This window comes from Molothrus ater, chromosome 8 (genome assembly GCF_012460135.2).
Source record: "Molothrus ater isolate BHLD 08-10-18 breed brown headed cowbird chromosome 8, BPBGC_Mater_1.1, whole genome shotgun sequence".
NCBI classification, from domain to species: Eukaryota; Metazoa; Chordata; class Aves; order Passeriformes; family Icteridae; genus Molothrus; species Molothrus ater.
The window spans coordinates 21,404,373-21,418,936 of record NC_050485.2 but is presented as its reverse complement, the minus strand read 5'-3'; the positions used below and the strand labels follow the sequence as shown (position 1 = coordinate 21,418,936).

The following is a 14,564-nucleotide window of genomic DNA, read 5'->3' as shown; positions in this document are numbered from 1 at the left end:
TCAGCAGCCCTGCTCTGCTGCAGGATTGAGCGCAGGAATACGGCTCCAATTATCAGAGCTATTTATGTGCACTTGCTTTTGGCAGTCCTGCTTTGGAATGCTGCTTGTAAAAGGTTTCATACTTTTCTCTTAAGCTTCTTAAAGGGCCATTGTGCATTCACAAACATCCATATCCATCTGGTAAGGAATGTCTCCCAACTCAATTAACACCACATCCACACCAATCGCTGCCATTCTGGAGTGTGATTCAGTATTCCAATTGTGCTTCCATATTAAGAGAGGAGGTTAGGAAAGACTGGGAAAACAGTACAAATTACAAGAAAAGCATAAAGAATAATAGTTTAAAAAGGATTAAAAAAATAATTCTTTTCACAATAGGCTTTTTGGACATTGGAATTTCTGAGTTTTAAGGAAGCAGCTACATTTTCTGCTTTCAGGCCTGATACCATAAGATTCAGAAGCAGGTAGGGCCCTTTAAAAGCAATAATATTTTCTTGAATAATTTCTGCTATGCTTAACAGCAAGTAAGATTTGCAAATACATATAACTTTTATTTTCATTCCTGTAATTCTACTGCTTTAAAATGTTTTCTTTATTGACATTTGCTGCTGTTGCTGTATATGGTATTTTGGTTACATAGCACTTCAATTTAACACTGAAGGTTTTTCTTTCCAAAAGTAACAAGACAGATGATATAAACAGGCCTGATGTCTTAAAAACACGATGACCGCTAAGAATGTATAGGGAGTGCAAAAGCAAAATCCAGAATTCCTGGAAAAACCAAAGACATTAGAAAGAGAGGGAAGAAGGCATCTACCTGGCAGAAGAGAAGATCAGTTTCTAAAACATTTTTAAGTTAAAGGAAGATATGAGCTCTCCAAAGGATTTTTAAGGAAACAATACATAATAGTAAATGACACAACAATTTCAAGTGGTTTGAAGTGGGAAATGAAATTAAAGTGGGAATAAGGGGACAGAAAATAATAGATGCAACTTTCTGCTTGTAAGGCAACAGGGACAGAAATTTGTTTTTACAGAAGGAATTCAGGAATAAGATGGAAGTGTGTTAGAGTTTATCTGAACTGCAGGATTATTGATATTAGCAGAATGTTGCACAGCTGTTAGTGATAATTGAATTTGTTGGCTCTTCATGTTAGTATTTCTACCGATGGACTTCTGATCTTGGCCACAAAATATGATTTCACTTAAATCCTCTACAAAATTAGTTCAAGCCACTGTATAGTTTATTTTTAAATCAGAGTTCATGTAAGAAAAAAGTTCTCATTTAGTATTTGGATTTTTCTCCTCTGTAAAGACAGGGAATTGGCCATTTAAAATACAAGTTAGTAAGTAATTGGAATCACTAGCTGTTCATGGAACCTTCTCTATCAGGCTACTGTCAGCATTCCGATTGGATTCCATGTAAGCGAGTGATAGGGATGAAATGCAAGAGGCAAAGCAACATTTTGTCTATTTTAAGCATTTATTATATAATGAGATTCTTATTTTAATCATTGTCTTTTGGATTATAAATCACTATTTTCCTTTTTTGCTACAAGGGAATAAACTCCCAAGCAATGAAATATGGGTTAGGTTATTATGTCTTTTTAATTCACTGCCTGAATGATAGCACATAACCCGTCAGCTTGCTGGAAATCCCCGCCATTAAGTTGATTAATAAGGGAAATAATAAAGCAATAACTACTTTGATTTTGCACCATCCATATATTGTCACAAGATGGGAGAGTCATGCAGAAAAATGCATTGATAAACTGGTTTTACCTTGTTGGAGCATCGGTAAGATTGCTGAGGAGCTGCCACACCTGAGTTATAAAGGAAAGAGCAGGGTTTGTTCTGCCTGGGGAAGAGGAGAAAAAGGGAGGATCTTAATGCTGTCTTCAATTATCCCATGGGTAGTTGGAGAGCAGATGGGAAAGATAAACTTTTTTTTCAGAGGTCCACAGCAAAAGAAGAAGAGGGAATAGATACAATCTGCAGCAAGGGCAATTATTCTAAGAGCAAAGGAAAAAACAGTCCTTTGCAGCATGGATGGCCAAACTAAAGGGAAATCCTCTTCAGTGCAGTGATTCAAAATAGCACCAGACAAGCCCTGGGCAACCAAATGTACTTTTGGAGCTGTTTTAATTCGGAGCTTGGACCAGGTGATGTCCAGAGCTTCTGTCAGACAGAAATCATCCTGGCATTATCTGACCACATTACAACCCTAAACTCCATTAATGACTACTATAAAGTGTATTTAAAGTCCATTAATGAAGTTACAGAATCATACAATCATAGAAGGGTTATGGCTGGAAGGGACTTTAAAGATCATTCAGTTCTAACCCCTCTGTCATGGGCACAAGTACATGTTGCTTTTGCTGCTGATATCTGACCCTTGCCATCTTCTGACTTTAGAATACCCACTTATCATTTTCTCTCATCTGCAATGAAGAGAGTGACTAATCTGACACCTCTAAAAGCATAGAGGAGGGTATTAAGAGATCTTTATAATTCAGGAAGGTGTGGAAAAGACTCATTTGACCTTCTTAATGCAGGGAGATGACAAAGAGAAAAAATATTTTTCTGTGATAGGAAAATAAAACTTGAGCTATCTCTCTACCTGAAAAAAAGTCTGTTTTCAGGGTGCTACATTTTTCTTTTTTCTCTCCCTTTTTCCGTGATGCAAAGCATGCTGGTAAATCAGTCAGAATTCTCATGTGTCTTAGGAATGAAAAACACTGAGAAGCACTGGCATGTGTACATCAACATCCAAAAATATGTCCTCCCAGTGTATCTTGGAACCACGTGTGTGAGAAAGAGGGTGGCTCTCCTGAAAGCCCTGCATTCCTGCAGGAATACATGCCTGGGTCTGTGGGACAGAAGGCAGCTGCCATCCCTTCTGCACTTTCTGCTCTGACTTCTGCAGGACAGCATTTCAATTTTCAGTGCAGTTTTGCAGTCTGAACCTTGCCCCTTGTGAGACCTCAGAAGGTACAAAGTTAAAAAAAAAGCTGCTTCTCCTTTGGCTGACCATTCAAAAGTGTTGTTATTCTGCTACTGCACAAGTAAATAAAACAGCATGAAGAGATGAAGGCTAGAACATTAAAATATATGTGCCATCAGCAGGATTTCTGAACAATTTCAATATGTTCTCTGAAGCAGCAGAGGGACCTGGCAACAGCTGGAGGTGTATTTGTTGGTCATCAGAAATTTACACTGACATGTACTCCCTTCTAGGTATGATTTTCCTGGGGGAAGGGGACTTTGTATTATTTGGCAATAACCCTGCAGTATTCATTGGAGGAAAACTTGCCTCAGTATTGAGAAATATCAAACACTTGAGTTTTTTCCCTTCAAATATAATTTATTTTTCTGTTGATATTTTTGTGATAATTATTCCCCTCCTCACTGATAACTTATTATTATTTGCTTATGATTTCAGAGCAATAGTCTTAGTTTTGACCAGAATTTTACATCGGTCTCTGCTAAGAGCAAATAAAGCCACATTTTGTATAAGAGGTCTCTAACTTCAAGGACCTCCTTACTTCAATGAATAGTTCAATGCAACTTTTTGGAAACCTGGTGCCCTGCAAGGACTGAAGTGCTCAAACCCCTTTTGATTTCAGTTATTATATATAAACGTGAATATGCTGAACAAATGTAAGCAGTAGGGAAGCAATGCAATGATATTTGAAGGTTTCTTACAGCACAATTTCTTAACATAAAACCAGTACAGAGGTGTTTCTGATTGTGCTGATGCAGAATAGCAGATATGGAAATCCTGTTTTGACAGTTCTTTCTAGCACAGTATTGTTCCTCCAGTATATGATTCCCTGCTCTAATTACTCCAGTCCAGAATTACTCAGTTTCACATTTCCTTAAGAGATAGCTCAGTCTGTTAAATAACACCAGGATGGTTTTGCTCAGAGTCTGTTTCTGCACTCAGTTTTATCCAGTGATTGGTAGCCAACCTGAACAACTTTGCTTCTGTTGTTTTATTCTCTGTGTTTTGATATCGCCAGTGCCTTACATGATCCTATTTATGGACCAGGACTACCTCACCTCTAATGCTGATGTATTATTAGTTCATTGTGTGTGAAGGTAAAATTTTTGGGGTCCTTTCTACATGAATGTTGTACTGCATATTTTTATCCATTCTTCTGTCTTTCCTCTATCACCTTTCAAATAATATCTTTTTATAGGATTCCGAGCATCCCAGTGGAAGCACACTCTGGATTGTTTTTCCTCTCAGTTACTTTACCTATCTTTTTTCTACATCAAATAATTTCTTGGTTTGTTTTTTTAATCATTCAGTTGCAAAGGCTTAAAGACACTTGTGCTATGCTGATGTGATGAGTAGCATTACATACAGTCAGTCATGATGGAATAAAAGTGATGGGAACTGAGGTGATGGAGGAAATGGAGTAAATGATGCATTGTTTTACTACTATCAATAAGGTGTCAATGTTCAAGGAATTAGAGGGCTGATAGAATGCCAACTTCTGGATAAGAAATGAAACAAAAGCCATGACCAAAACCTGTTTGCGGTTATTCAAGTTTCCATGGCTCTATTCCAATACTAACATGCAATTTTGAAATCCTGACAAAATTCAAATTCACTTATTTACATTCTGCCTCCCCATATTTCCTATTATTGTATAACACATTCTTGTTACTTAATTGCTGTGCAATGTCCTGTGATGCTTAGCAGGTGCTGCTGCTTTTTTGGGCTTGGGAACGTGATCTAAATGAAATGTAAACCTGTAGTTCCGTGAGTCACCTGTCTCTCTAACCTTCGATTCCTTTTTATGTTGTTCATATTCATTCAGACTAATATTATTTTAGCATTATATTCCTAAATTAATTTACATTCCCTTTTAACACTTACACGTTAGCCACAGGATAAAATTTGTCTCAAGTACTGTAATAAGGTCCTGGTGTGTGGATATACAGATAGATCTACAAAAAAAGCTTCAAGCTTTTGATGCTTGGGAAAAAAATATAAAGAAAATAGGCACATTTAGTAATTTTTTTACTTCCTTGATCTAAGAAAATGAATCCCTCAGTTCTATGATTTAATCAAATAACTAAAGCAAGAATTTAACTGTAAATAAATCTTAAAATTAGAAATTTCTTCATATTTCAAGTGAACCTCTGGTCTTGTTTCTGTCAGCCGGAAACTTCATGTAATCACAACTTGGCATTTTAGGACTTCTCAAGTGTTTCTTAAGATCCTGTTTGGCTTTGTGTGAAAAGGTAGACCAGCACATATCCCATTTTGATTCCTGACTAAACCAAGACAGAAAACTCTAAGGAGAGATATCCTAAAGTGTGTCCTTTCAATGTAGGTGGGCAATAACTTTGAGCTAGATTTAGAAAGATTTAGGAGAAATTAAAGGGTATAAGTTCAAATATTAATTAGAAAAATTTCTCCATTCTGTTTAACATCACAGACACCTAAATTCTCCAAGTATCTTTGACTTCACAATAAACTCACAATTCTCTCTTTGCACACACCAACCCCCAGCTAAGGAGCTCATGACCGCTCCATGCTGTCTGCTGTGTCAGTGTCCAAAGGTGGTACCCCAGCTGTAGGCACAGAGTCTGTCTAAAACCGGCACTTTGGAACCCAAACACAGTGCAATGTTGGCTGCTTGCCATATCAAAGTGCCACAAGTTTCTTTCTTCCCTTCTTACAAGGGAATCTAGGATTGTAGTGCTGTCCTAAGCCATGGGAAATTCAGTTGTTTGCGTATCATGAGTGGGTGGAAGTTGTATCTTTCAGAGTCTGTGAAAATGACCAGCTACTGCCAGCATTAAATGTTCTGCTGTGCTGGCTGGTGACAGCTGAAGCAGCATTGAGCTCTCTAGGTGCTCCAATCCTTTTTTAGTTGACTGGGGAATTGTTTAGACTGTGAGATCTCAGGGCAGGAACCATCATCTGTGCTTTTAAATTGTCTAAAATTTGATGTTCTTGATATTTGTAGATGTCAGTGAGAAAAATTGAAGATGGCTGAACTGTTTGTGTTTATGTGTAATAAAGCAAGAAAAAAGATGCATTAGGAAATGGAGGGGAGTTTCCTCTTATTTTTTGCTCTAATGTTTTGAATAATTCCTTTTCTGCCTTTATTCTAGAATTTGATAGATGGTTTCAATGTGAATGCAAACCTTCTTATTCCCTAATGAAACAGTATTTAAAAAAAAAGCTTTCAGCATCAGTGAGGTAGGAAAAAATGTTAAAATTCTGGTAGCATATGTTTAAGTGCTGAGTTTGACTGAAAAATTCCATTTCTTCTCAGCAAGGTTAACTCTGAACAAAATCTATGCTACTATCTTAATAAATGCATATTCTTCACTTGCACTTTCAAAAACAGTGTGGATGTGACCGAATTTTTCAAAGCTAAAAGAGCATTTTCAAAATTAAATACATTGGGTTTCTTTATGATAAATAACATCATGCAACCATAGCAATGTTGAGTGGTGTCATGAAATACAATCCATTTTGCTGCCTGCCAGTAAGCCTTACACAACTTTGCTTTTAAAAATAAAAGAGCAGGGGTTGTAATATTTATGATTTTTTAAATCAACAACTGTTCAGGAAAAGATTGTTATAGAAAAATTTCCTATTACCCTTGCATTTCAAGAGGCCACTACCCCTTCTATCACTTATTAATACTATAGTGCCTAAAGGCTCCAATTAGGTATTAGAACAGTGATAACAGGCACTGTAAATGTGCAAGACAAATCTTCCCTAAGGGGCTATAATAAAATATTATTTTATAAAACCCAAGTAATTTCTTAAAATAGCTTTATAGCTATGGCAGACTATTACTAACTTTGGCCTAGATCCTGCAGTGAAGATGTGCATCGTGAGTCTCCATCCAGTAAGTGAAGGCAAGGAACCTGCTCTTTTAGTAAAGGGCCGTTAAAAATGGAAGTTGCTGGTACAATGCGGATTTCTTTTGTTCATTTCCAGAAAAAAAAAAAGAAAAAGAAAAAGAAAAAAAACCAACCAAACAAACACAAAACCCCAACAGGGTAGCTTGTAGTTAATGCAGAAAATCTACCCTAGAAGTTACTAGTCAGATCAGAAAATACTATTGAGAATGGTCCAAAGCCACCAAGTGCCATAGAGGACAGAGATGTACAAGTAGAAAAGTAACACGCTCGTTGACCTGGATGATGAAGTGTCTTTGACTACTGATCAAACCTTTGCTTTAGGTCACGTTCACAGCATTATCTGAGGTGTCTGAAGCCAGCTAACCGCAGGGACCCTTCCCGGTGGCAGTGGCTGGACTGTCCTGTCTCTTGGTCCACACTGACCCTTGCCCAAGTCCCGAAGCTCCTTTCCCACAGCCATAGGTGCGAACAGCACTGAGCACACGTGCTCCTCAAGAGCGGTAGCAAAGGTGGCTATTTTCAAAACTACATTCCCGACCCACACGATTTTCCCAGCTCCCGATTTCCTGCCCTGTGCCCGGGCTGGCCGCGCCTCTCCGGTCTGCGGCGCGTCCTTGGCGCATCTGTCCGGTTTCCCCCGGAGCGCGGACCCCGGCCGGGGCTGGCAGCGCCGCGGGGCACCGAGCGCAGGTAGCGGCGCTCCGGGCGCTCCGGGGCCGCGCCTGCCGGGCCCGGGGGGGCGCGCCCGGTGAGCGAGGGCGGCGGGAGGGGGGGCCCGCTGAGCGCCGCGGGGTCCGCCCAGCGCCGCGGCCGCACGGGCTGCGGCAGGAAAGGAGCGGCGGCTCCTCGGAGAGAGGAGGAGGAGGAAGGGGGGGGTCCCTGGGAGCGGAGCCGGCCGCAGCGAGAGAGGCGGGGCGGGGTGGGCGCGGGAGGCGTGGAGGGGCCCGCGGAGCGGCGCGGACGGGCGCGTGCCATGCGCGGCGCGGCAGCCGGCGGCTCCCGCTCGCTGGCTCAGCATGCGCGGGCTGTGCCCCCGCCTCTGCCTGCTGGCCGCCGCGCTGGGGCTCTGCGGGGGCAGCAGGAACTGCCCCGACCTCATCGTGGACCGCTGCCTCTGCGCCGCCGAGCGCGCCAAGGGGCCCGGCCGCCCGGCCCTCCGCATCAAAGTGGTCTGCACCGGCGGAGACTTGGTGGAAACTTTGCAGCCCGCCGTGCTGCCCAACCGCACCGTGTCCCTGTGAGTACGGCCCGCGGGCGGCGCGCACCTGGCGCGGGCGGGGGGGTGCCGGGGAGACGCGGGGCTCGAGGGGACTCCGCGCCCGCCGCTCCGGAGCCGCTGAACCGCTCCGTGCCCGCTGCGGCCCCGACCCCGCTGTTAAAAAGTCTGTGCGAGTTTGGGGGTGTTTGTTTATTTATTTATTTATTTTTTTCATGTTCAGTTGGGAAACTCCTGCTGGCGTTCGGGTCCAAGTGGGGGAGCTGGGCTCTCCCTGGTGTAAATTGCCCGCTGCTGCGGGCGGCGGTGTGGGAAATGTCAGTGGCAGCAGAACTGATGGAGCTCTCTGCTGTACCTCTCCGGCGGCAACGGGACGGGCTCGCACCGTCCGGGCAATAAATGAATGGTATCGGTAATGCTGAACTGCCTCCTAGAGTGCTGTGTCATTAACTGGTTTTCCCTTTCTCTCTTGTCTCCTCTAAACAAAGTTTGGAATTTGATGTCTCCTTTTTTAAGATGAGTTTCTATACAACGGTATGAAACTCTCAAATCTCCCATATCGTTCAGAGTTGTCTGGTAATCTAAAATGATTCGGGGTATGGTGTTCGGTGGCTTTTTTTTTTTTTTTAACAATGAATTAGGTTATGATACTTTGTTGCCTGTTGCACATAGCTAAACTTGAATAAATAGTATGTTGTAAGTAAGGTAGTAGAACTTTCTGTGATTGTATCCTCAAGTACAGCTGTATGTCCCTGTAATGCACCCAAGCAGTAATAGCTCTGTGACATTTACCCTTTAGATCACACGCATATCAACAGATCTTTTACTGTTGAATTTAGTTCTGTTGACAATTCCTGCTATGAACATCTCCACTGTTCAGTGCATTTTCTTTAAGTCAACACTTTCAGGAGGCAACTGGTAAAGATAGTAATTCATAACATCTGGGGAGCTTGTGCTTGTAAATGTACAGATGTGCTGTGTATGCTCCAGTTCAGTTTTAGCTATAACTGTTGAGTGACTTGATGCTGATTATCTGTATGCTGATTATTTATTTAGGAAACTTCTGCTTCTATACAAGAGACAATAATTGCACTTCCTCCTAAATTTTAATAGGCTGGTTTAGAATATTACATTACTTACCAACATAAGCTTTAACCTCAGTGATAAATTCACTGCTATTTCTAGAGTTTGTATAACTGGCTATGGAGTTAGAGGTGGTACTCACCAGAATGATCAAATGTCAACATCTTGGGGAGGCAGGAACTACTTTTTCCTCTTGGTTAAAGAGCTATAGAAACTCTCACACTCAGCATGTCTGCAAAGGTTTTTCCTCTTAAACATTGACTTGCAGAGACTTATTTAGGTGTTTAAAAAACTTTTGCTGAGGTAAGTACCAGTCAGGGAATCCAGCTGACCATGAGATCAACAGAAGTATGTATTCACTGCAGTGAAAAGAAATTGAATTGGAAACAGAAGTGAGAAAAGATGAACAGGGGAGGTGGTGTGTTTGAAGTGGTAGGTGGGAGGATTTGCTCACTTACAAGTATGATTTAAGGCACCAGTAGCAAACTTGATCCTATCAACTGAAACACATTCATTTTGGGTAACACTTGCTCAAAATTAATGAGAAAGGTACTGTACTAGTTTTTTAAAACTTAATAGCAAATACCTCTTGACCTGAGAGCTGATTAGTCGGCCTTAGTTGATACAAAAGTATCATATTTTGCAGGTTTTTTTTGTATTTCATATGAACAAGTATAGTACTCTGTATCACATAAACATATCTCTTTTCCTCATACAGTCTCTCATCTCATTTTTGAGAATTTTTTTTCTTTCTCAGAAGTAAATTTAAGGTTAAATATTGAAGGTAAAAAAGAAAAAAAAATAAAATCTGTATTAGAAGTTTTCAGTAGCTAGAATATACAGGTGAAAATTTGATTGAATATGTCAAAGATTTTCCAGGTGAAACTGGTTTTTATGAATTAAGTTACACTTGTGGGATTTGGCCAGCTCTAGAAAATAATGATGATGAGCTCAAGTATTAGTGCTGTTACATTTGTTTTTGTAGCTGAATAAGAGATGCAGGCAGAAGAGAATATTCTGGTAGATGCTGCCTGCTTCCATTCAGTTTTATGGGCCCACAGAGAGAAAGAGAGCTTTAACATATGGAACATAACCTTTTGGATTGCTTTAACAATTAAGAAATATAGAGGTGAGTAAAAGAATATATGTTCAGATGCAAAAATACTGTAATGGAACAATGTAATAAACATTTTGTGGGGTTTGGGGCAGATTATTCATTATATAGGGAGGCTGTTTCCCTAGTGCTATCATCTTTTGGAAGGCAAGATCAAAGCCAAACTCTGGTAACTGCTCTGCGGAGATGGAAGAGAATTACCTCTGCTTTATCTCTAAGCATTCAGAAATGTAACTTACATGCTCAGTAATGGTACTTATCAGCAAATTTAGAAGTTATGATTTGGTAGCTTAATTGAAACTTGAGTTTGGTGGCTTAGGTTCTTTCACCTAAGTGACTGTGGGTCTTGTCTGAGTTTGATGGTTTAGGCTCTATGGTGTATATGTACTGAACTATTGCTACTAGGAGTGCTTCTGACACAATCACACATGGTGACTGCAAACAAGTGTGAAGTCACTGAAGAAATGCTTATTCTTGACATGTTTGGACCAATTACTTTCAGATTATGAGGTGAGGAAGTCTGCAGAGTTTCTTTGAAATCATTGGAACACTAGAGCTATTCAGTACTGTCTAAATGCTCCCGATGATAATCACACTAGAAATAAAATCAAAATATAAGCTGATAAAGCACCTATTCTCTCCTCTTTATTTTATATTAAAACCCAAACCAAACAAAAAAAACCCCTTGTTCTGGACTCTGTTTCACTGTCTTTATTTAGTATTTTACTGCTTTGGAAACAGGATTCATGAGCTTGATGTGGATCAAAAGTAAAAACTTAGCTGTAGCTTCACAAAGTATTTGCACACATCTTGTTAAAAGAGATTCTAGTCCTTATGAATTTGCAACATGCATCTCTTGCTTTGTATTTTGGGACAGGGTGGAGAAGGGGAATTACCTTTTTTTTTCCCCATGAAGAGTACAGCTGTTGAATCACTAATTTATGGGATCTACTCTCACCATTTCATTCTCAGTAGACATTGAAGTGTGGACCCAACAGAAGGAGTCATATCACTTCAGCATAATGTAGTTTGTCATTCTAGACTCTGTGGTTGAATACTTGGGAATTATTGCATGAAACCAATATTTTACATTTTTTTTAATCAGTGTGGTTGGGTTGTTAAAATGCAACTCTAGGGAATGAGACTATTTGCAATCTTCCGTCTCTTCTGTGTTGATGGAAAAATTAGTTGTAAGCTTTTTGACTGAGTTGCTGAAATTTGGGCTATGTGGAGAAGTTGCTATGCTGCTTTTTACAATGTGAAACTTCTGCAGTTTGAAATTTTGGGAATTAGGAGATTGGATTCTCTACTGGACAGTATATTGGTAGGTTACTTGCAGACTTGTTTCTTTCATGTCAAGTGGTGTTAAAAACTTCATGCTTTTAATCTTGGAAGTTCTCAGTTCAATATGTATCACTTGGTATCACTGGGCAGAATATATTTTGAAGTTGTAAATGCCATCAGTTTCAGATAGTAGCATCACTTTTTTTTTCCTCCCTCAATTCAAAAGAAAGTCTAAGATGTATACCAATGGTTGATTTTTTTACAAATTCTATCCACAGATACACCTATTGAAATGTGTAATTTTAAATTGTCATAATAGAAATGAAGAAAATTTATGGTAGTGTATGGCTTATATAAATTCTTTATCATATAGGATTCTTCATACGTTTTATGTCTAAGCCTTTCTTCTGACTTTGAATTGTCTCAAATTCCTCAGGTTCTCAATTTCAGAGTAAGGCTACATGACTCCAGTGGTAATCCATAGCCATAACATGTATGAAGGGTGTTCATCTTCAAAGCACTTCACAAACATTAAATACTCTTCTGAAGGCAGTGTTGCCCCACTTTTCTCTGTCCCAAAATTACTTTTATGTCACATTCATTTATATCATGTCCACTGGAATTTTTTCAGAGTTATTATATTACTGTGTTTTTTTTCATGTCTAGTCTGGTCTTTTACATGCCTATATTCAGTTTAGGATGTATCAATATGGTTTATTTGATATAAGCATCTTGTTTTAAAAATAGATCACAAAAATGTTATGTCCCAAAGAGTTCAGGGCTTAAGCTAGCCAAAGCAAACAAAGAGTTGAAGAAAGACTGAACAAAAAATAATATTCAGTAGTTTTATTTCTGTGTCTTGAAACTCACATATTCTTCTTTATTGATTTGAGACCTGATTTGTAAATAAGAGTAAATTTGAGACCTGCATTGCTGATTTGTAAATAAGAGCATTATTAAAGAAGGTAGGGTGATTCTTGTTATAAAGGTTTTTGTGAATGTTTTCACCTTGGTTAGTTTATTGTGTTCACTCAAAGTGGCAGGAAAAAAGAAAAAGGAACAGGTTTCCTGCTTCATTATTTATATGTGTATACATATTTATAAATGCTTTCTCTGAAACTCTTAAATAAAGAAAAAGAAAAAAACAGTTTGTGGAAGAAACTCCTAATAGGGAAGCTTACATAAAATACACCAAAACTTGGAAGGTCTGGGGCAGATGGTTAGGGAGAGCAAAGTACGGAGAAGAAAAAGGTTCTAGTGATGAAAAGTCTACAGATATTTACTCAAATGTTAATCTAATTCTCCCTGATAATACATTTTATATATTAATCTAGAGTGGCCATATCATATTTTATTTTCTTTTTGGTTTTTTTTTTCTGACAAGATATACCTGCACCTGAAAAGTACTAGTAGTGTGACCACTTCCAAATGATGACTCTTTTGGATGAAACTGACCCATTTGGCATCACTGGAAATGGTAACCCAAGAGGAGTGTGAAAAAAATTCTGCTGTGGAAAATAGAACTCTCATAGCAAATAATGTTCAAAATACAATAAATGCTACTTTAATAGTTACCATATACCATAACTTTTTAAAGGCATACGAGTCGTCCTGAAGTTTCTTTCTCTATTATTATTAAACTGTAAAGGCTATGAGTTAAAACAGTGCCATACATCATCCTGGTGCTTTTACGTCCTGGAGTGTAACGTTTTTTGAGGAAAGCAGTTTGTGTAAGAGGATGGGATAAGAATATCTGGAAACAGATAAGATTATTTCACAGTATCGGACAGTTCATTAATTTGGTAATTTAATGTAGAAATCAAGTCCTGTTTTTGTTGCATACTAGGAAATTTGCAGTATTGTGGTCTTTCACTTAGTTTCATTCCAGAGGTAAAAATAAACTGGTGAGGATAGCCAGGGGGAAAGCAATGCATGTGGGAAGGGAGTTTTATCGTGTAAGTATATGATCTGATACCTATTAAGAAGTTCTAAATGAAGCTGAGGTTTTATGATACAGTGTAATTTGTCAGTTGTCTGGCTACTGACCTTGTTTGCCTTAAACAGGAAGAGATTTAATATATCTTATTGGCTCTCTTATAGTTTTTTTTTGTATGTTCACCTAATATTCATAAAATCTATTTAATTTTATTGATCTAAAGATATGTGCAACAGAAATTAGTTTCTGAAGTCTATGTATTTGCATCTTTTGCAGTGAGTTGGTGCCAGGGAGGTGATTTGTGTATATGGAATCTGCCTTTATATGAAGCTGCATGAGTTGCTGGCACTTGAGACCAAAGTACTGTCATCCGTTAAAATGGATTGTTCTTAAAAGATTTGAAAATGTGATGCCTTTTTTTTTTGGTTGTTTTTTTTTTTAGTTTTGTTTTAAGGCATTCTGGAACATTTCTCAAAGTATTTTTTTTCTTTCCTTGTCCCCTTCTAAATATCCTGACAGTATAATAAAATATGAGGTGAGGTGAAGAGTGGGGAGTGGTGAAGTGGTTAGGAGAGAGGTGAAGGTGGGAAGGTCCAGAAAGAAGGGGTCTAAACAGTGTTATTAAAAGGAAATTCCAAAGGTTTAGAATTTTATGTATGTTGTCCTTTTTTTGCATCCTCAGTGTTTTAAAATCACAAATATTTAAATGATAGATGCTTTATAACGACAGAATCACATTAACCCCCTGTGATGGTAGAAGCCCATTTATTACTTTGCTGTTAAAACAGACCCAGAAACATTATGGGCAGAAATAGCCAAAGAAAAACGATGTTTTTGTGAAAAGTTTCTCCCTATTTGACACCCTCTGTCATCACAAATTTTGCCTCTATTGGATTCAGCCGTGTTCCAGCTTATCCATCCCTACTTTCCTCACTGATGTCTTTTGCCTTGGTTTTATAATACAGAGCTGCCATAAATCTGAAAGTTAAAGGGCAGAGTACCTTTACCAAGGCAGAACTTCTGCTCTAGCA

At 39.0% G+C, this 14,564-nt stretch overlaps 1 protein-coding gene across 1 annotated transcript in view; it reads left to right on the top strand.

The window, feature by feature from the left end:
• The first annotated feature begins 7,916 nt into the window (after positions 1-7,916).
• LOC118688171 (adhesion G protein-coupled receptor A3) overlaps positions 7,917-14,564 on the top strand; it is a 252,313-nt gene continuing 245,665 nt past the window's right edge. The window contains exon 1 of the mRNA XM_036385594.1: positions 7,917-8,137. Coding sequence (XP_036241487.1) covers positions 7,917-8,137 — 221 coding nt within the window. The remainder of the gene's footprint in view (positions 8,138-14,564) is intronic.